The 22,759-nt window shown below is 40.5% G+C and overlaps 1 protein-coding gene across 7 annotated transcripts in view; it reads left to right on the top strand.

The window, feature by feature from the left end:
• The first annotated feature begins 5,098 nt into the window (after window positions 1-5,098).
• Window positions 5,099-22,759, top strand: part of CD86 (CD86 molecule) — an 81,700-nt gene continuing 64,039 nt past the window's right edge. For 6 of the 7 annotated variants that reach the window (XM_079767360.1, XM_079767355.1, XM_079767354.1 and 3 more), the window contains exon 1: window positions 5,099-5,230. In XM_079767360.1, coding sequence (XP_079623486.1) covers window positions 5,217-5,230 — 14 coding nt within the window. In that variant the 5' untranslated portion in view covers window positions 5,099-5,216. The remainder of the gene's footprint in view (window positions 5,231-22,759) is intronic. The other variant, XM_079767358.1, reaches the window with a different exon arrangement.

The raw sequence follows: 22,759 nt of genomic DNA, 5'->3' as shown, positions 1-22,759 counted from the left end.
GGCCGCTTAATATATATATATATATATATATATATATATATATATATATATATATATATATATATATATATATATATACTAGAGGCCCAGTGCATGAAAATTCATGCATTGGAGGGGGGGGGGGGGTCCCTCAGCCCGGCCTGCCCCCTCTCATAGTCCAGGAACCCTCAGGGGCAGAAGTCGACCCGGCAATCAGGGGAAGGTGATGCTCCCATCACACCTCTGCTGCTGCCACTGCTGGCAATGTAAGCCTCAGCCAGCCCTGGTTACCTGAGCCTCAGGTGGCCCTGGGCGGCTGGGCAGCCGCCATTCAAGGCTTGCCTGTGCCTAGGGCTGGCCCTGGGCAGCTGAGGGGCTGAGGGGTCTGGGGGACTTCGGAAGCAGGTGCACAGAGCTGCTGGGCCTGCCTGGGGGCAGGCCCAGCCTTGCCGCATGCCTGCCACCCCAGCAGGGCTGAGGGGACTAGGTGCCACCATCTTGTGGCTGTGGGCACCGCCATTTTTGAGGGTGGGGCAGTCAATTAGCATGTTCCCTCCTTATTGGTTATGGGCGCCGCCATATTTGCGATGATGTGAGTGTAAATTAGCATATTCCCTCTTTATTAGATAGGATAAAACATCTGACTTTGACAAAAAATAATTGTGAAATATGGTGCTCAGGCTACCATAACAAAATGCCATTGACTAGGTGGCTTAAACAGCATAAATTTATTCTCACAGTTCTGGAGGCTGCGAAGTCCAAGATCAGGGTGCCGGACTGGTTGGGTTCTGATGAGAACTCTCTACCTAACTTTCAGATAGCTATCTTCTCATGTCTTCATACGATAGGAGAGAGAGAAATATTTACTGGTGTCTCTTCTCAGATGAGCACTAATCTAATTATAATGGCCCCATCTTTATGACCTTATCTAAGCCTAATTACTTCCCAAAGGCTCCATCTCCAAATAGGGCCTCAACATACAATGGGGGAGGGGGCACACATACAAAATGGCAAGAAAAATAAAAATCTGAAGAGACAAAGCAATAATCAGAACCAGACAAAAATATGACACAGTTGTTGAAACTATATTACAAGGAATTTAAAATAATTATAATTAAAATGTTAAAGGATCTAATGAAAAAGTTAGATAGCAAGAAGAATCAGACAGATAGCAGAGAAATGTCAACTATAAGAAAGAATAAAATAGAAATGCTAAAAGAAACATATTCACTAACAGATATGAAAAATGTCTTAAAGAGTGCCATCAGTAGACTTGACACAGCAAAAGAAAAAATGATGGAACTTGAAAATAAGTCAATAGAAATTCTATAAACTGGTAAGGAAGAGAAAAAAATAAAATGTGGAAGAAACAGAACAGAGCAACCAAAAGCTGAAGGAAAATATCAAATGGTAAAATACACATGTAATTGGAACAGAGAGAAAGAATATGAGACAAGAAAAAAACATTTGAAGAGATAATGGCTAAGAATTTTCCTCAAACCACAGACCCAAGGAGCTCAAAAAACACCATGAAGGATAAATACCAAAACTAAAACAATAACCCAGTCCTTGGCATATCAAATTTGTATTAGTTTGCTAGGTCTACCATAACAAAATTTCATAGACTGGGTGGCTTAAACAACAGAAATGTATATTTCACAGTTCTGAAGGCTGCAAATTAAAGATCAAGGTGCTTGGCAGGACTGGTTTTCTCTGAGCCACCTCCTCTTGGCTTGAAGATGGCTGTTCTCTTGCTGTCTCTTCACATGGTCATCCTTCTGTCCATGGATGTCATCCATGGTGTCTCTTTCTCTTCTTACTAGAGGCACGGTGCACGAATTTGTGCACCAGTGGGGTCCCTTGGCCTGGCCTGTGAGATTGGGCCAAAACCAGCTCTCTGACATACCCTAAGGGGGTCCCAGATTGGGAGAGGCGCAAGCCAGGCCAAGGGACCCCACCGGTGCATAATAGGGGCCGGGGAGGAACACGGGAGGTTGGCCAGCCAGGGAGTGACTGCAGGAGGGCTCCAGCATGTGTCCGGCCCGTCTTGCTCAGTCCCGATTGGCCGGACCTCAGCAGCAAGATAACCTACCTGCCAGAGCATCTTCCCTCTGGTGGTCAGTGCATGTCATAGAGACTGGTTGACCCGTCGAATGTCTGCCCCCTGGTAGTGCATGTCATAGCGAGTGGTTGAGCGGCCTTAGCATATCATTAGCATATTACACTTTGATTGGTTGAATGAATGACCAGACACTTAGCATATTAGGTTTTTATTATATAGGATAAGGATACCAGTCATAATGGATTAGGGGCAAACTTTAACAGTCTCATTTTAATTTAATCACCCTTTTAAAGGCTATATCTCCAAATAAGTCATATTTGGGGGTACTTGGGATTAGGACTTCAACATATGAGTTTTGGGGAGACATAATTCAATTTATATCAATATTTAAACTGCTAAAAACAAAAAAAAACAAAAAAGGAAAACTTAAAAATACACACAGAAAAAAAATTTACCTACAGAAGGACAAGGATAGAAATTACAGCAGACTTCCTAGCCCCCCAGAAACTGTGCCAGTAAGAAGACAATGTACTGACATATTTAAAATGCTGAAAGGAAGAAAACTGTTAACTCAAATTCTTTGCTCAGCAAAAATACTTTTCATAAATGATGGAGAAATACTTTTGCAGACAAATACTTATAAAATTCACTGCCAGTATACATACTTTGCAAGAAGTATAAAAGAACAAAACAAAACAAAAACCCACAAACTTTAGGCATAGTACTTATGTGAGGTGATGATGTTAATTAACGCTGTTGTAATTATTTTGTAATATGTATGTATCCTATATAATAAAAGGGTAACATGCAAATCGATCGAACAGCGGAACGACCAGTTGCTATGACCGCACTGACTACCAGGGGGCAGACACTCAACCCAGGAGCTGCCCCCTGGTGGTCAGTGCGCTCCCACAGGGGGAGCGCTGCTCAGCCAGAAGCCAGGCTCCTGGCTGACTAGCACAGTGGCTGTGATGGGAGCTTCTCCCACCTCGCAGCAGTGCTAAGGATGTCTGATTGATAGGTTAGGGAGCAGGCCTAAGCCATCAGTTGGACATCCCCTAAGGGCTCCTGGACTGCAAGAGGGTGCATGCTGGGCTGAGGGACGGCCCCCCCCCGCCCCCCTGAGTGCACAAATTTCATGCACTGGGCCTCTAGTATCAAATAATCACACATTGTACACCTTGAACTTATGCAATGTTGTATGTCAATTATATCTCCATAAAGCTGGGGAGGGAGAGGAACTTTAGGCACAAAGAATGTGAAATAGAGTAGAAAATTGAATATACACAAAAATTAAAATGGAATAATGGAGTAAATGAAATGGAATAAATGAAAATAAAAATCTATTTTTCTTTAGATTTAAATGTGCTAAAGGATAACTGTTTAAAGCAAAGTAATAACAATGTGTTGTCTTATATATAGCTTGTGTAAAAGTAAAATAGATGATGAAAACAGCACAATTATAAAATTTATTGGTAAGTTCTTAAAATACTTAAAGGAGGATTTATTTTAAATTAAAAAATTACTCCAGAATTTAAGCAGAAAGAATAATAACTATGACTTTAGAAGATTTTGGGAAAAAAAAAAAAGAAATAAAAAAAAGATAGCCTTGCCGAGACCGGTTTGGCTCAGTGGATAGAGCGTCGGCCTGCGGACTCAAAGGTCCTGGGTTCGATTCCGGTCAAGGGCATGTACCTTGGTTGCGGGCACATCCCCAGTGGGGGGTGTGCAGGAGGCAGCTGATCGATGTTTCTCTCTCATCGATGTTTCTAGGTCTCTATCCCTCTCTCTTCCTCTCTGTAAAAAATCAATAAAATAAAAAAATAAAAAAATAAAAAAGATAGCCTTAATAGATACTAAAAGTATTTGTTGTGGACTGAATTGTGTGCCTCCAAATTCATATGTCTCCTTGGTAATACATTTCTATTGACTTTACATTAAACTGGAATCTTATCTGGATAGAGAATGTTCTACCTCAAAACTTTAGAGTCCTGGCCAGGTGGGTCAGTTGGCAGGTTTGATTCCCAGTCAGGGCACATACCAAGGTTGCAGGTTCTATCCCCGTTCAGGGCAAGTACAGGAGGCAACCAATCTATGTTTCTTTCTCACATCTATGTTTCTTTCTCTCTCTCTCAAATTAATAAAAACATATCCTTGGGTGAGGATTAAAAAAAAACCCTCCATAGATATTGTTTCATGTTTTCCTGATATTTAAGGTTGAGTAAGAGCCAAGCTTATCTTTCTCTGTAGTCAACCTACTTTTAAATTTTGTTTTTAGCTATTTTTGTCTTTGGAATTTAGAATTTTCACAATAATTATCTAAGTAAAAAATGTATCTTCATAAATGTTTTGACAAACCCTTGAGTTCCATAATAGTGCCCTTTTTAGTTCATATGTGGAGATTTCTTTTTTTCTGGTAATAGTCTCTGCTTCATGAATTTTATGTTTCTCTTACAAGTACATCTCTTAATTTTAGGATACTGCTTTTTCTTCAGGCCTCTATTTGAGGAATCTTCTATTTGACCATTTTTATCTTTGGCTATAGTAGGAATGAAATAATAAAAGCAGTAGCTTTTGTTGCCATTCTTGGTTGTGCAGCTCTCACAGGAGGACACGCCCTTGCCCTCAAAGTTCATTAAAATCCTCCATCATCTCAGTGGTGCAAATCAGCAGGGGGAAAGCTGCTCACTCCCAGTCCAGATGCATAATAAATCGCCTTTATTGTCTCACCAAAACCTATAGAATTTTCTTTGATTCTATTTTATGAAGATATTTCCCCCCTCCTCTTTTTAATTATTTTATTTTCTAGTTTGTTTTTTTTTAGGGAAATTCAAGAGGGGGGATTTTTAGTCTGCCTCTCTCCATGTTGTATCTGGAATTCAAGCCACTAATTATTTTTTAAACATATATTTAAATAAGGTCAATGAATTCAAATGCAAGGAAAGGGTTAAATTTCTTCCACAAGTGTCAGCAAAATCTGACAAAACAGAAAAGAGGAACAGCTTTTATTAAAGAAAGTTGCGGGGTATACAGTCATTGAGAAAGTCATTGAGAAGGCAGGCTTTCACAGGAGTGGAAGGGGTTGCTCCTCCTTCCACTACAGCGCAGACTAGCACACACAGACGGACAAGCGGGATCATTCCCAGACGTTAGCCCATCGGTGAACACAGCCAAGATGGCTCTCAGATGGTAAGTGATTCTTCTTCTTCTTTTATTATTATTTCCTTACTAGAGGCCCGATGCACGAAATTCGTACAAGGGGCTCGGCCCTCGCAGCCCCGGGTTCGTCCAGAAGGTCGTCCAGAAGGTCCTCTGGACTGTTGTTCTGCTGTTCTTTCTAATAAGCATATTAGCTCTTTATTATATAGGATTATTTATGAAAGGCAATTTTTAATGAAGTGACTTCAGCAGCAGGCTGAGGTTAAGGTGCTGTTTTCTTTCTTTCCTGCCCAAGATGCTAATAGACTCTATGCTATGAAACATTAGCTAAAGTCCCAAAGCCATTCTTCCCTTCTTGGAGTATCCACGCTAGGTTGATTCCAGAGTTCCAAGACAGGGAAGCTTTTTAAACATTTTCTATCAAAGGCATTTGACTGCCACTTGAAGGAGGGAATTATTGAGCTGCTCAAATTGTTATTGCTTGTTGGTTTTTTTAAGTGGTTAATGTTAATTTGTAAATTTCTTTTTCAAATATTTCAATGTTGCAGTTGTTGACTTTAAGAATGATGAAATTTTAAAATGTCTGCATAAGCATGACTAATAGAGAGCAAATTTTGCGTATAACAACGTCAGTTTGGCAGGGGGCTGAGTTAATGCGACAGAGAAGGTAGAAAGGGACAGGCTAAGGAAAAGGAAGAGGAAGAAGAGGTATAAAAAGAAAATACAGAACCCAGATAATGAGTCACAAATAAACCATGGGAGATTCTGAGTAGGGTGAGGTGATGGAAAAAAGCAGAGTAATTCAATTAGCTACTTGGCATTGAACATGCTTGATGTGCTGTGTACTTTACTGTTATTTCACTGAATTTTAATCTTTGCACTGATTCTCAGGCAAATACTATCATCACCATGTTTGATGAATGAGCTAACTGGCTGAAGAGGCTAAAGCTCACACCGCTCATAAGGGTTAGGGCTAAAACCGTTCTTGCTGATTGGCTGTACACCACAGGGTTTCTCCGTGCCCTGGCAGTCCCCTATGGCTATGACTTACTGGAAGGGGTCACACCTCCCTTTTCTTGGATCGTGGCAGCTGGGGTCAATTGTTATTTACTACTGGTCTTTGAAAATCTAAGTAACCCTCATCTACCCAGTGCTTACTGGTTTGGAAAACGGCTTTGCTCCTTTTATTTCAGAAGATTGGAATTTAATTTCCAAGTAAAGATTCCCTTTCCCTCCAGTGGAATTTTGAAATGTTACACATGTATGAAAAATACTTTCAGAATTTATAATTTTTATGGAGCCACAGAAGTGGTACCACTTAATTGTGTTAACACTGCTTGTAGATGTGTATAGAACCACAGGCCACTGTCTAGATTCTCTTTGTTTCAAAGTGCTTGAAAATTGATTATGCACAGGAAATTTTAGAATATAAATGACCAATAAATAATGTTTAGTCTTATCTGAAATAAAAGAAATACAAATTAAAACAATGAAATACTATTTTTCTTTTATCAAAGTGGCGTGCTTCTCAGGAGGGGGGAACATTTATGTCCTTATTACCAGACAATGGTGATATCTTTCTGGACAATAATCTGTTGATACATATCAAAAGCCCTTAAGGTATGCATTTCCTTTAGCCAACCAGTTTAGCTTTTAGGAATTTATTGTAAGGACATAACCATAAATGTCTGTAAAATTTTAGGACATGAATATTTTTCTTGCCATTGTTTCTAATAGGGAAAGTCTTGGAAATAAGTGTGTGAACATAGGCAACTAGTTAAGTAAGGAATATCCATATATACCATACAATCATTAAAAATTCTATTGTAGAACAATTTTTTAAAATATATTTTATTGATTTTAGAGAGGAAGGGAGAAGGAGAGAGAGATAGAAACATCAATGATGAGAGAGAATCATTGATTGGCTGCCTCTTGCACACCCCCTACTGGGGATCGAGCCTGCAACCCAGGCATGTGTCCTTGGCTGGAATGGAACCTGGGACCTTTCAGTCCGCAGGCTGATGCTCTATCCATTGAGCCAAGCCAGCTAGGGCCTACTGTAGAACAATTTTTGATATGTTTAGCCTAGGAACAAAAAAATCAGAATGTATAGTGCTACTATGTTTATTACATACATGTTACCTGTATACACACAGCATTAATCAGAAATATAGATAATTTTGATTTCCTACTTTGTGTTTTTAAAGATTATATCTGCATACAGAAAAATAAATTTAAATATCTAAGAAAAAGAAACCAATAACTCATAATTTGTAAAATTTCATTGTAAGGGCTTTGTCCCTTTGTGCTTAATTTTTTGTATCTCAACTCTTCCTCAAATATACCAACTTTACCCATAATTCACTAGATCCTAATAGGCTTGTTTTCATAGAACGTTCTTTGTAGAAGACACTGGAGCTCTCGTTTCCTTATTTTACGGATGTAATGGCATGGCTCTAGAGCAGTGGTTCTCAACCTTTCTAATGCCGCAACCCTTTAATACGGTTCCTCATGTTGTGGTGTCCCCCAACCATAAAATTATTTTCGTTGCTACTTCATAACTGTAATTTTGCTACTGTTAATGAATCATAATGTAAATATCTGTGTTTTCCGATGGTCTTAGGCGACCCTGCTAGCGGTTCTCAACCTGTGGGTTAGACAGACAAGCAGGGTCATAATGTAAAACACAGATATTTACATTACGATTCATTAACAGTAGCAAAATTACAGTTATGAAGTAGCAACGAAAATAATTTTATGGTTGGGGGACACCACAACATGAGGAACCGTATTAAAGGGTTGCGGCATTAGAAAGGTTGAGAACCACTGCTCTAGAGTGAGCTGCATGTTGAGAGAAAGAAGAGTGTAGTGGTTAAGTGACTATACTTTGGAACATGAGTGCTAGGGTTTGAATTCCAGCTTCTCCCACTTTCTAGCTGTATGACATTCGACAAGTTACTTAATAATTGTAATCCTCAGTTTTTTATGTTTATAATAGGGATAATTGTGACTTGTTATAAGGTGGTTATGAGATTTTAATGTGATAATCCATGTAAAGTGCTTAGAACCTTGTTCTGATAATTACTCAGTAATTATTATTAGTTGTCTTTACTACTATTACTGTTAGGATTTAGAAATAGAGAAAAAGTGATTTGCCCAAGATTGTACAACTATCGATGGCAATATGATGGCAATAGGAAGGTTGTTACAAGCAGGTGGTTAATACCCTCTGAGCCTGTCAGGACAGCCCCAGGCTTGGCTGCAAGGGGAGCTGACCAGAAACAGGCAGAGCCTAAGTACAAGGCCAGCCACTTCAAGGGAATGACTCTGATCACAATGGGAAACCAAATGCTGGAGAGGAGGGTGCAGCTAAGGAAGCTAAGAACCAGGTTAGGCACAGAGATAAATCCTGGAGCAAAGAGCTAGTGTAGGAGGGAAGAGAGAACGCATCTTTTTTATAGACCATCAGCTGTGGGCTTCATGGGGAAGGGTGTCACATTGGTTTAAAGATCCAAGGTCTGGGTGATTAAATAGACAGGGTGCATGATGGAATTGCAAGCATAGCTACAAGAAGATGCCTTACAGATAGTAATAAAAGAGGTTGAGGTAGAAACTGGGAGGGACCGGGACAAGGAGCCTCCAGAGCCCAGGCATCCAGTCATGATTATCCTAAAGTCATAGCCTAAGTTTGAACAGTCATACGGAAACAAGCAGAGATAACGATAAAAGTTGCTTTAAAAATTCCTCTGGCAGCAGAGTGCAGAACTGATTTGAGATGACAAGGAGATCATTTAGAAAACTATTGTAATAATTCAAGGACGGGTGTTAGGGACATGAAACCAGGGTACTTATGGTGGGACCAGAGAGGCGAGGATGCATTTAAAAGATTTTTAAGAACTACAGTTGACAGGATTTTGGTTTTGACAGATGTGGAGCTTGGAAGAAGAGATCTAAATACACGGTGGCATCCTTCCCCCCAAAATAGGGGATATATAGGAAGTGGGTTGGGTTTGGGCTGGGGGAAAGAGAGGGCAGAAGTTGAGTCATTTTTTAGTATACTGAATTTGAGATCATGTTGAGCCGCTGAATAGTAGACAAGTGGATATACAGGCAAAACTCAAGAAAGAGGTATGGGCTGGAGTAGACATTAAGAGTCTTTAGGATAAGTACAGCTGATAATTGAAATTCCTGTTGTGGGTGAGATCACTAGGGAGAGTTGGTAAAGTGAGAAGAAGCCAAGGATGGAACCTATAAAACTTTGACATTTAAGGAGGTAGATGAGGATGAAGAGTCCAAAATAAATTCCAAGGAGAGACTATAGATTGGAACAAAGCAGGAGAGAGATGCAAGAAAGAGGAGGATGTGTCCATGGAAAGACAAAACATATTTACCAAACTTCTACATTGAGCACATGAGATACAATAGAAAAAGTGACTCTAGGAACTCAGTGTTAGGTTGAATTGTGTCCCCTCAAAATTCATATGTTGAGTCTTAACTATCAGTACCTCAGGATAGGATCATGTTTGGAGATAATCAAGTTAAAATGAGGTCATTAGGGTAGGCCCTAATCCAAAATGATGGGTGGTTTATAAAGAAGAAGAAATTTGGATGCAGAAGAAGAAATTTGGATGCAGATAGAGAGATGATGTGAACAGACATGGAGAAGAGGGCCATCTACAAGCCAAGGAAAGATCCTTCCTTGGAACAGATCCCTCCCACACAGTCCTCGGGAGGAATCAGCACTCCCAATATCTTTATTCTGGAGCTCTGACTTCCAGAACTATGAGACAATACATTTTTGTTGTTTAAGCTACTCAGTTTATGGTACTTTGTTTACTACACCCCGTCAACATAAAGAATGTCTAAACCTGTAGAGAATTTTTGTAAGAGTTTATTTGATCCAAACTGATGACAATTGCTGGGAAGCAAGATCGCAAATGCTCTGAAGAGTGACAGTTTTGCAGTTTCTTTTACGGATTTGGAATTAAGAAGGTAATATAGGGAAGATTACATGAAGGTGAAAGAAAGCAAGGCAGGGGTTGAATGGCAGGGTAGTTAACAAGATTATGTGCTCTCTTCAAAGTGACTACACTTCTGAGGGGTCTGAAAAAGAAGCATTTCAATGGTGTGTTAACCGAGATGCACAAAAAACAATGGACAGGGCTTGGTCAAGGCAAAGATAAACCTTTGACTAAAGAAGTTATATTCGCAGGACCTGCCCAGTTAGGATTTTTTTTTTTATCAGATCACTCTGTGAGGTTACTCTCAGATTTATTACAATGCCCCATTTTCATCCACTATCCCTAATAAACTAATACATTTGGTAAATGCACATAACACCTTAATAAGAGTGCATACCAGCCAGAGAAAGAAACTGAATACATGTCTCAGTCTCAGATGTGGGAGGGGGAGTGTCCAAAAAGATTAAGTTACCTAAGCGAAGAGGAGAAAAATGTTTCACCAAGCAGAGGGTAGTCACAGGATCAAATTCTGCAGAAAGGCGAAGTAGGAGAATGACTGAAAATGTCAATCCTGAGGCCTTCAGTGACCTTTGTAGAATATGCCCAGTTACGTAGGAGTAGACCTCAGAGAGCTGAGAACGTGGAGACAGCAAACAGACCACTGCTGCAAAACATTCGGTGACGAAAGGGGACCTCCTCACTGGACCAGACTCGCCTCTACTGTCTGTAAAGAGCCACATGGGAACAACGTGAGTTGAGTCAGCCGAACCTGGAGTATCCTCTAACTTAACAGCTAAACACGGGAGAGAAAAGTCAATACTTCTTATTCCACTCAAAACTGGTTTGGGAAGGATTTCAGGAAGAAAATTATTTTTGTAGTTGTCATTTTACATGTTGGGATTTCGGTACAAACACAGATTCCACTCTGTTTTGTTAAGCCATAGAAAGTTCTTATTCAAGGCTTCTCAAAGGTGAAACCCATGGTGAATTTGGTGATGAAAAGAAGAAAACAAGTTTGAGTGAAATTTTGGGGATCACCTATCATTTATTTCAATAAGCAGGAAAAAAAACACACCCATAGACTTGGAATGGAGAAGTATCAAAGCACTTCTTTAGAAAGCTTTGAACTCAAAATGAGTCTTAAATTTTCTTTCCGTAGTCTCAAGGATTTGATTGGCCAAATAACCCAATGTCACAGTTCTATATTAGGGACTCAAATTAATCAGATTTGACTTAAAAGAATCTAATAAAAGACTGAATAATAATAAAAAGAATGAAGTAAACCAGTCACTACCTGTCAGAAATTCCCATGGAGTAAAACCTTAAGTAAATAACTACCCAAAAGATATATCTAGATCATCACGCCCATCTTACAAATATTTTCAACCAACTAAAGAATAAATCTTTATCAAGAACCTGATAGTTTTAAGGCACTGTGAATAAATAGCCAACATGTAGTTTTAATAGTCTAACTGGGAATATAAAACAATTATAAAATGACAAAAATGCCCTACCTGGTTTGGCTCAGTGGATAGAGTGTCAGCCTACAGACAGAAGGGTCCCAGGTTTGATTCCAGTTAAGGGCACATGCTTGAGTTGTGGGCTTGATCCCCAGCGGGGGGCATGCAGGAGGTGGCCAATCAATGATTCTCGCTCATCATTGATGTTTCTATCTCTCTCTCCCTCTCTCTTCCTCTCTGAAATAAATAAAAATATATTTTAAAAAATAAAATGACAAAAGCAATCCATGCAGTTAATAACTGTGATTAAAAAAATAAATATAAATGACAAAAACATTCATTCTCATTAGATATTAAAGAAACACCAAGTCAAAAATACCAATTAGATATTTTTACTTATCAAATTAAATAGTAAACAAACAAATGAATGATCCAATTAAAAAATGGGCTAAAGATATAAAAAGACACTTCCCCAAAGAGGATATGTAAGTACAGGTGACAAGTAAGTACATGACAGGATGTTCAATGTCATTAGCCATTATGAAAATTAAAACTAAAACCACAGTGAGCTATCACTACACACCTATCAGAATGGCTAGAATCTATCTATATATATAAAAGCCTAAGTGACCGTTCGACCATTCGACTGTTCGACCCATCAACCGGAAGCTATGATGCACACTGACCACCAGGGGGCAGACGTTCAATGCACAGGCATGGAAACATGGAACAGACTGATGAATCTCAGAGGGAGGAGGGGAAGGGGGAGGGCAGGAAGAGATTAACCAAAGATCTTATATGCATACTAGAGACCTGGTGCACAGATTCGTGCACCGGTGGGGTCCCTTGGCCTGGCCTGTGGGGACTGGGCAAAAACTGGTAGTCCGACATCCCCTGAGGGGTCCCAGATTGCAAGAGGGCACAGGCCAGGCTGAGGGACCCTAGTAAAAAATAAGAAAATAAACCCATCGTAAGTTGAGAAGCATCTGTATAAGCAAACTCCCATTCTGCCCACTGCCTATTTCTCTATGGTTTAGTGTTTCCAGTTCATTCAGCACCTTTGTTCTAGGCACTGTGCCACAAATTAGAAATACACCAAAGATGAGTAAATATGATTTCTCTCCTCAAGGAGCTCAGGTTAGTGGTAAATATAGCAACTGTGATGATTTTTTTATGACAGTGAAGTGTGTGAGGTTCCACAAGAACACAAAGGTAGCTGTTCCATTTGTCTGTAGGCAGCATTGTGTCTTGAATAAGTGCCAGAGTTTTGAGTCAGTCAGGCTGCTGTCAAATAATAAGTAGTTTTATATTTCTAGCGGTATCACCTTGGGGAAGCTACCCAGCTCCCTGAATGTCAGTGCCCCCATCTGTAAAATGTGGCTATGAGTACTTACCAGTGCTATGAGGGTTATATGAATTTATAATAGATGTAAAAGCTTGTGGAAATAAAATATTTTAGGCTTCACATTCTTTTCTTTAAAATCTATTCTTTCTTTTCAACTTTATTTTTCAAGAATAGTTTGCATTCAATATTGTTTTGTAGTAGTTTCAGGTATACAGCATACTGATTAGATAATCTATAATTTACAAAGTGTTCCCCCTGATATTGCCATACCCAACTGATACCATACATAGCTATTACAATATTGTTGACTATATTTCCTACGTTGTACTTTACATCCCCAGTATTCTGTAACTTCCAATTTGTAGTTCTTAATTTCTTCATCTTTTTCACCTAGACCTTCAACACCCCCTTCCCTCTGGCAAACAGTCTGTTTTCTGTGTCTATTAGCCTGTTTCAGTTTTGTTTGTTCATTTATTTTGTTCTTTAGATTTCATATATAAGTGAAATCATATAGTATTTGTCTTTCTATGACTGAGTTACTTCAATTAGCAAAATATCCTCCAGATCCATCCATGCTGTCACAAATGGTAAGATTTCATTCTTTTTTATGGCTGAGTAATATTCCATTGTATATATGTATCACCTTCATACTAGTATACATTTGTCTATTGGTAGGCACTTGGGTTGCTTCCATATCTTGGCTATCTTACCTAATAATAGAGAAACACGTAAATTGACCGTACCTCCGCTACACCCACAGCCAATCAGAGTGAATATGTAAATTAACCCAACAAAGATGGTGGTTAATTTGCATACATACCTGGGTCCCAGGAACCTCCTCGGCACCCAGGTCACTCCCAGCCGGCCATCGGGCGGAGGCTTTAGGCTTGGGAAGGGGCCGAGCCTGCGATCGGAGGTGCCGGGAGTCCTCCATCCCAAGCCTAAAGCCTGGGGCGGAGGCTTTAGGCTTGGGCAGAGGAAGAGCCTGGGATCGGAGGCAAGGGGAAAAAAATCAATGGAAACATATCCTCAGGTAAGAATAAAAAGAAAAATAAAGAAAGAAATGTCATATCCTATGAAAGACACATCTTGAAAATACTTAAAGAAAGTTGTCATTTTTTCATGGTGAAGGGACTGGAGTCTGTGTTGATGAAAATACCTTGGTGGCTGCAGTGACTGGCAGTGGCTGCAGCAGCGGGGTGATGGGGCTGGCACCTTCCCCTGATCAGCCTGGTCACCTCCCACAAAGGGAGGCGGCTTAGGTCCACTCCCAACAGGAGCGGGCCTAAGCCATCAGTAGGACATCCTCTGAGGGCTCCCAGTATGTGAGAGGGGGCAGGCTGGGCTGAGGGACCCCTCCCCAGTGCATGAATTTCATGCACCGGGCTCCTAGTTGTAAATAATGCTGTAATGAATATAGGGGTGCGTATGATCTTTCAAATTACTGTTTTGGATTTCTTTGACTATATACTTAGAAGCAGAATCACTGGGTCATAAGGCAGTTCCATTTTTAATTTTTTGAGGACTCTCCATACTGTTTTCTATAGTGGTTGCATCAATCAGCATTTCCACCAATAGTTCACAAGGGTTCCCTTTTCTCCACATCCTCACCAACACCTCTTAATTTTGGATTCCTATATTTTAAGTTAAGACTCCATTTTCTTTAGCTCTGTCTTTTCTGATTCAGTTCTAGCAAATAGATTTTTACCTATAATCTAGAAGTTGCCATAACTCCTAATTATAGACAATGAAGGTGAATAAGGTGAAAGCCACCTAAAATATATTTTATGTAAAGGTAGGATGCCAAAAACTTAAAATAAAATCCTGTTCTATAATTTGTAATCATGTGCATATGTTCTGAACTTTAAATAACTCATGCCTATTATGTCTGCTTTTAATTTATAAAGACACTAGAGGCCTGGATTCAGGGAGGGGGTGGGCGGAACATCGATGTGAGAAAGAAACATGGACCAGTTGCTTCCCTCCCATAAGTACCCTAACTGGGATCAAACCTGCAACCTAGGTATGTGCCCTGACCGGGAATCAAACATGCAACCTTTTGGTGTATGGGATGATGCTACAACCAACTGAGCCACCTGGCCAGGGCATGAACAGTGAATTTTTAACACAATGAGGAAACTGTTATAATGGAAGAATAAATATTGTTATTCAAGAGGGAGAAAGATACAGATATGGTGAAAAGAGAGGGAAGGATGGCTGGGAAGTGTTCAACTGTGAACCAAGGAGTAATCTGGATCTCAAAGGAATAGTAGAGTTTTGCAAACAGAGAAGGCAGGAAAGACATTTCATGCAGAAGGAATAGCTTCTGCAAAAGCAAAGAAGGCAAAAAGTCTAAAAAGGTCTGAGAATCAGGGAATAGTGAACAGTTCATGTATGACTGGAGGGTAAGTTATATGGGGTGATTGATAGAGGCAGAAGAGAAGAACTAGATTCAGGCTTTGAAGAGCAGGCACCCTGGTAAGAAGTATGAAGAACAGAGATCAAGTCTTTAAAGTAAGGATATTTCATAATCTGATTGTTTTGATGAAGGGCAGTAGTAAGAATTATGAGAGTGGGAAGAAGACTTGACTTGGGGTGGTAAATATACAATACAATATACAGATGATATATTATAGAATTGTACACCTGAAAACTTTATAATTTTGCTAGAGGCCCGGTACATGAATTCATGCATGTGTGGGGATCCGATCAGGCCAGCAGGCTGGGGGGGAGGGGCCGCGGGCATTTGCCTTGGTGCCGCCCCCTCACCTGCTCTACCATCCTATCTGTGGGGTGATCGATCGGGACTGGGCCCCCTGCTTGGCTCCCTCAGTGCTGGGAGCTGGGCAGTAGCCCCGCCCCCCGCCGCTGCTGTGGGGCAATCGGCGGGGTGATCGGGCCCCCACTTGCACCTGCCTTGACCTGGCAGCACTCACTCACCTGCTCCACCATCCTGCTGCGGTCCCACTCTCGTCGGGGCCCATAAAGGCCAGCAGCACCTCCACTGCCTCCGGCTGCCAGTGCCGTGTTGCTGACGGGCCCCCATGTTCCACACCACCCCCTGGTGGCCAGCACATGTCATAGCCCTAGGGGACAATTTGCATATTAGACTTTTATTATATAGGATTAACCAATATCACACCAATAGATTTGATTTTAAAAAAGGTTTAAAAAAAAAAAGAATAGTGAGAGGGAACCAGCCAGGAGGCTATTACAGTAGTTCAGACAAGAGGTGACGTAGACCCCCAGATTAGCTGCCAATGAATTGGAAGTGGGTGATGAGGAATAGAAAGTGAAGGGTGACATAAATACAATAGTGAAATCCAAGGTATGAAAATGGTTTGGTCCGGTCTTGCTTACCACAGTCATCCCAAAGGACCAAAACAAAAACAAAGTAAACCTCTTTTAAAAATAATCTCTTTTGTTTGTATGCAAATAGGCCATGCAGAGTGAAAATGCAACTCGAGTGAGATGACAAGTGCAATATTTTGTCTCCAATCCATAAAACACAAAAATTGAATTGGTTTGCCAATGTTGTCCTTAAATGTTCCAACTCCTCACATTAAAATGGTAGCCAACCAGTACAAGACTGATGTGTGATTGTTTTAGATCATAAATCGATTTGAGGAAAGCTATTTAAGGTCCTTTTCAAAAGAGGCCATTCCTTACATCGCTGAAGAGTAAGAGAAGTAACATCTTGTTTTACTGGAAAATTCCTTTCAAGTAGCAACAGCTCTGTGTGGTAGCGGACCTTTGCAATATTTTAGATAAAGATATGCAAAGAGAGCTGCAAAAATGACACTTCTATGGTTCTGCACCACCACTTGAAAACTACAAGTACAAGTTGATAAATGCATATTTTAAGGGTTCTCAGAAGTCTATGAGCATTGTTTTTGGTTACTAAGATGCCACAGGGAAGTGAACCTTGGGGGTTGCAATGCCCTCTCCCTTAACCCTATTGTGAAATGGAAGCTTCAAAACATCCAGTTTTGTTTTGTTTTTTAAACAAGCTTAGTCATATTGTATGTGTTCTGTATGCTCCAATCTATTTTATCTTACTCTGTAGTGCACATTTTACTTATACGCTTATATAAATATTTTGCATAAAAAGGTGCTTTCACACATCTTCATGCTTCCCTAAATTTGAAATATGCTGCTATTTGTTAAAATGTGCTAGTTTTGTTATGCATTATATTTTTTCCTCTGCACACGTAGGAAAAAACATATGGACTTAACTCTTCAAGCAACTTTTACATTTGGGAGATTAGCTCATTTTATTTCTTATGAGGTTGTAAAGGAAATGGCAGGTGGCAGATACTTTATGAAAGAAATGACAGTTTATTGGAATGTGTAAGTGCATGCCCTTAAGCAAACAGGCCACTTTCCATTCAGAGATCACAATCTTCTGAGTTTGGGTTTAACATTCCCAGGGAACAGTAAAGATTGAAAGGGTAGTAAGCTTGGAATCAGATATTTACTTTGTTGAATTTTGAAAGTGCCATCACTGATGCTGGTAGTGTATTGGTAATTTGTAAACTTGCTGCTGTATGTGTTTCATTCATCTTGGAAATATTTTACTTAGTCTTATTTGTTCACTAATAGGCCATCTTTTGTGTATTGTGTTGTAAACCTTACTAAATGGCTAGAATATAGAATTACTAAATTAAGAATTCAGGACCACTTAGTCTACCCTTCCCGTGAGTGAGTTGTCTCTACCGTGCCATCCATGACTAATGGTCATGCAGACACCATGGCCATTATAAATTATAAAGTGAAGGAGAACCCGTATCTCTTGGAGAAGCCCATTCCTGAGATGGACGGCCTGGGGAATTTTTTCTTTCTTTATTGATGAGAGAGAGAGAGAGAGAGAGAGAGAGAGAGAGAGAGAAACATCAATTGGTTGCCTCCTGCACACACCTTGTCCAGGGATCAAGCCCACAACCTGATCACATGCCCTGACTGGGAATTGAACCGGTGACTTTTCACTGCACAGGATGATGCTCAATCAACTGAGCCACACTGACCAGGCCTGGGGAATTTTTTCTTAATTGTGACCTATACGACCTAGTAAATCTACTTCATGCTCTTAAGATGGTATTTAATCATTATGATACATAACTGAAGTTGTTTATGTTGAAAATCACTTGGTGGCAAGTACCTTGACATTAGTAGATTGTGCAGGTTTCTTACACTCACCTGCAGGCTCTGGGAAGGCAAGGACCCTCTGCTTGTACTCACCTTGGATCCCAGGACCAGCCCAGGGCCTGCACTCAATCAGGACTGGTTACGTATTTGTTGAACGAATGAAGGCAAAGAAAAAAGTGGAAATTCCAAATGGTGCAATTATAGCTATGGATGTTCAAGTACTGTTGGAAAATATTACTGATATACAAAAATGGGTAGGAATAAATGTGAAGCATAAAAATGTGTGAATTTGTGTGTCACTAGAGCCTATATTTACTACCAGTTCCAATGGACACCCTGGCGCCACTCCTACAACTCTGCCCACGCCCTTTCATGAGGTGTTTGTTCACGGGCAGACAAGCAAGCTGGGACAGCTGCTCTGGATGTGTTCTTGCGGTTATAATCCTGATCTCTAGTCTCCAGGGTGTGAGTGATGAGTCCCTCAGTTCCACAAACTGCAGTCCTTCTCTGGCTTAGCCTTGTTTCCTGAGCCATGGTCCACTTCCCCACTGGCCCCTGGGGCTGTTCCCCCAGGGCTGGGCCTCGTTCCACAGGGAGAAATGATGACGTGTCTCCTTCCACCACACTATAGATATCACACTTCCCAGAAACTCTGGATTCTGGGGGTGCCGCAGCACTCTCTCCCCTCCCCCATTCTGCCATGTTTCCACCAGACCACCAACCCCTCTCAGCCTCTGGGTATGGAAAGATTGGCTCTCCACTTGCTGGGGTTGTTGTCCCTGGCCTGAACTCAACCCAACCCCACCTTCCTCATCTTGCCCACTTACCCACAGTGCGAAACTCACAGGTCGTCTGAAGGCCACACCTACCCCTGGTAAGACAGTACTCCTTTTTCTAAACTGCATGCATCACGATGCTTACCCTTCCGACATATTTTCTTAACCTCCTTTTAATACGTGCTAATGTCATTTTCAATGTATTTTGCTGCTGAGGTCAGGTATGTTTTATTTACCCACCATTTGATTTTGAGAGAAAGTGCAGACAAGAATCTTTTGCATTCACTTGGTAGAATCTTACAGACAACTGTTGGTGTCTTACAAATAACTGGCTTGCCTTTCGGAGTTTTTCTCTTTTTTTTTCAGCATGCATGAACGATGGTTGTGAATTTGCATCCTGAGAAAGTCATAAAAGACGGTACCTCAGGGAAGGGAGACCAAACAAGCCAGCCTGCGGTAGAGGTTGTAAGAGTGAGGGTCTCTCCCTAACTCAGACTCAGTTGTAGGATATGAATATGGAGGTAGCAAAATTTTGGCTCAGACAAAGAAAAAGACTCAACCTCTAATGCTTATCTATATAAAATTTGCTTTTAAGCGTAGGTCAAGACTGTATCACCACCTCAAAGAAAAAAAAAAAAAGAAACTTATTACATTTCTAAGAATGTTCCTCCAGAAACATGGAACTGAAAGCCATTTTTTAAATTGATCTGGTCCTGAGAAAACATGGGGCTTTTTCTTTAATTTACATAAGGAATTGACATAAAAATCTATGGACCTGCACCAGCAACCTGCAGAAAATGTCAAAATAGAGGGCAGAAATAACAAAACTGGAGATTTTTCACAGCAACATGGTGAATTTGTGTGAATTTGTGTGTCACTAGAGCCTATATTTACTACCAGTATGTATGGTGTTTGATTATATGTCTACAACGTGGAGAAGTGAACCTTTGGACTGTGAAATTGATGCTAATTTTCTTACCCACTAGTCTAGAAGGCCTCTAAAATGTCACACCATTAATTTCGTTGCTTTACCAGGAATCAGTGCATGTGGTTAGTGTGTGCGTGTTTTTTAAAATGAATAAACTTTATTTTTAGAACAGTTTTAGATTTACAGAAAAATCAAGCAAACAGTACAGAGAATTCCCATATACCCCCCTTCCCTACACAGTTTCCCCTATTTTAACCATCTTGCATGAGTGTGATATGCTTGTTACAATGAATGAATCAATATTGATATGTTATTAATAACTAAAGTCCATACTTGATATTAAGTTTTTCTCTTTGTGTTTTATAGTTCTATGGATCTTGACAAATTTATAATAACAAATCCACCATTACAGTGTCATAAAGAATAGTTTGACTGTACTCCACATATTTATCTGTCCCACATCCCCTGGCAACCATTGATCTTTTTACTATTTCTGTGGTTTTGTCTTTTCCTGAGTGTCATCTTGTTGGAATCGCACAGTCTGCAACCTGTTCAGACTGGCTTCTTCTGTTAGGCAAAATGCATTTAAAGTTCCTCCATATCTTTTTGTGGCTTGATAGTGCATTTCTTCTTATCATCGAACTATATTCCATTGTATGGATGTACCATAGTTTGTTTATCCATTTACCTATTGAAGGGAATCTTAGTTGCTTCCAGTTTTGGAGTTAATGAATACAGGTGCTATAAATATTTATGTGCAGGTTTTTGTGTAGACATAAATTTTCAACTCATTTGGGCAAACACCTAGGACAGTGGTCGGCAAACGGCGGCTCGCGAGCCACATGCGACTCTTTGGCCCCTTGAGTTTTTAGCCAAGGCCAGTGTAGGAGTACCCTAATTCAGTTAATAACAATGTACCTACCTATATAGTTCAAGTTTAAAAAATTTGGCTCTCAAAAGAAATTTCAATCATTGTACTGTTGGTATTTGGCTCTGTTGACTAATGAGTTTGCAGACCACTGACCTAGGAGCATGATTGCTGGATCATACGGTAGGCTTATGATGATTAATTTTTATAGGAAACTGCCTGAATGTGTTCCAAAGTGCCTATATAATTTTTTTCACCAGCAATGAATGAGAGTTCTTATTAATCCACATCCTTGTCAGCAATTGTTGTTGTCATTTTTTTTGGGGGGGTGGGGGATTTTAGCCATTTGAAAAGGTAGGTGTAGGAGTAGTTCATTGTTGTTTTACTCAGCAAATTCTTTTTTTTTTAAATATATTTTATTGATTTTTTACAGAGAGGAAGAGAGAGGGATAGAGAGTTAGAAACATCGATGAGAGAGAAACATCGATCAGCTGCCTCCTGCACACCCCCTACTGGGGATGTGCCCGCAACCAAGGTACATGCCCTTGACTGGAATCGAACCTGGGACCCTTGAGTCCGCAAGCCGACGCTCTATCCACTGAGCCAAACCGGTTTCGGCTTACTCAGCAAATTCTTAATGACGTATGATACTGAGCATCTTTTCATATATTAATTGCCATCTGTATATCTTCTTTGGTGAGGTGTATGATCAGATCTTTTACCCATTTAAAATATCATTTTTCAATTACAGTTTACATTCAATATTATTTTGTATTAGTTTCAGGTGTACAGAATAGTGGTTAGGCAATCATATACTTTACAAAGTGGTTCCCCATCTATATTTCACATACCCACCTGACACTGTACATAGTTATTACAGTACTAGTGGCCTGGTGCACAAAATTCCTGCACATTAAAAGGGAATTAATTAGAGGAAATATTTTAATATTGCTATTTGCCCTTTCTCTATAATAGAAGTGTCAGAAATGAAAGAAAATTAGTAAAATGTATATGAAGCCCTAACTGGTTTGGCTCAGTGAATAGAGCATCGGCCTGCAGACTGAAAGGTCCCAGGTTCGATTCTGGTAAAGGGCATGTACCTTGGTTGCAGGCACATCCCCAATAGGAGGTGTGCAAGAGGCAGCTGATCGATGTTTCTCTCTCATCGATGTTTCTAACTCTCTATCTGTCTCTCTTCCTATCTGTAAAAAATCAATAAAATATATTTTTAAAAAATGTATATGAAAATCTCCCTCCTGTCAGAGTCTGGGGTGCACTGCAGGACCTAAGTCAAGTCCACGCCCACCTGCATGCGCCTCGAAATCGCAAGAGACCCAGACCCAGCTGGCTCCACCTGCATCAAGCCCCGCAGGGTGAGGGGGCACAGCCTCAGGTCCCCCATCAATCCCTGCCAGTGGGGGGAACAGCCTCAGATCCCCCATCAAGCCCCACCGGGTGGGGGGAACAGCCTCAGGTCCCCCATCAATCCCCGCCAGGCAGGGGGGGCGCGGCCTCAGGTCCCCCGTCAAGCCCTGCCGGGTGGGGGGGGGCACAGCCTTAGGTCCCCCGGCCCCGCCTCAGGTCCCCTGGCCCCAGCATGAGGGTACAAGGGCGTGACGGCCATTTGCATATTAGCTCTTCATTGTATAGGATTATTGATTATATTCCCTATGCTGTACTTTACATCCCCATAACTATTCTATAACTACTTTTTAATCCCTTCATCTTTTTTACCCAGCCCCCCAACCCTCCTCCCCTCTGGCAACCAATCATTAGACTGATTTCTGTGTCTATGAGTCTTGTTTCAATTTTGTTTATTCTTTTGCCCGTTTTTAAATTGATTTGACTGTTTCCTTATCTTTGAGTTTTCAGAATTCTTTGTACATTTTGGATACCAGTCCTTTATCATATTATGTTTTACAAATATTTTCTCCCAGTCTGTGACTTGTCTTTTCATTTTCCTAGCAGTTAGGATATCTCTGTTTTAAGGAGAAAGGGTTCTAAAAAATGGAATGTTACCATAGCAGCAAAAGGAAAATTTCATAGCAAATGCTCTATTTCTCCCTCAGGCTGTGT

This window comes from Cnephaeus nilssonii, assembly GCF_951640355.1.
Source record: "Cnephaeus nilssonii genome assembly, chromosome: 3".
In the NCBI taxonomy this organism is placed as follows: domain Eukaryota; kingdom Metazoa; phylum Chordata; class Mammalia; order Chiroptera; family Vespertilionidae; genus Cnephaeus; species Cnephaeus nilssonii.
The sequence above is the reverse complement of the archived record's forward strand: the minus strand, read 5'-3'. Positions and strand labels throughout refer to the sequence as shown.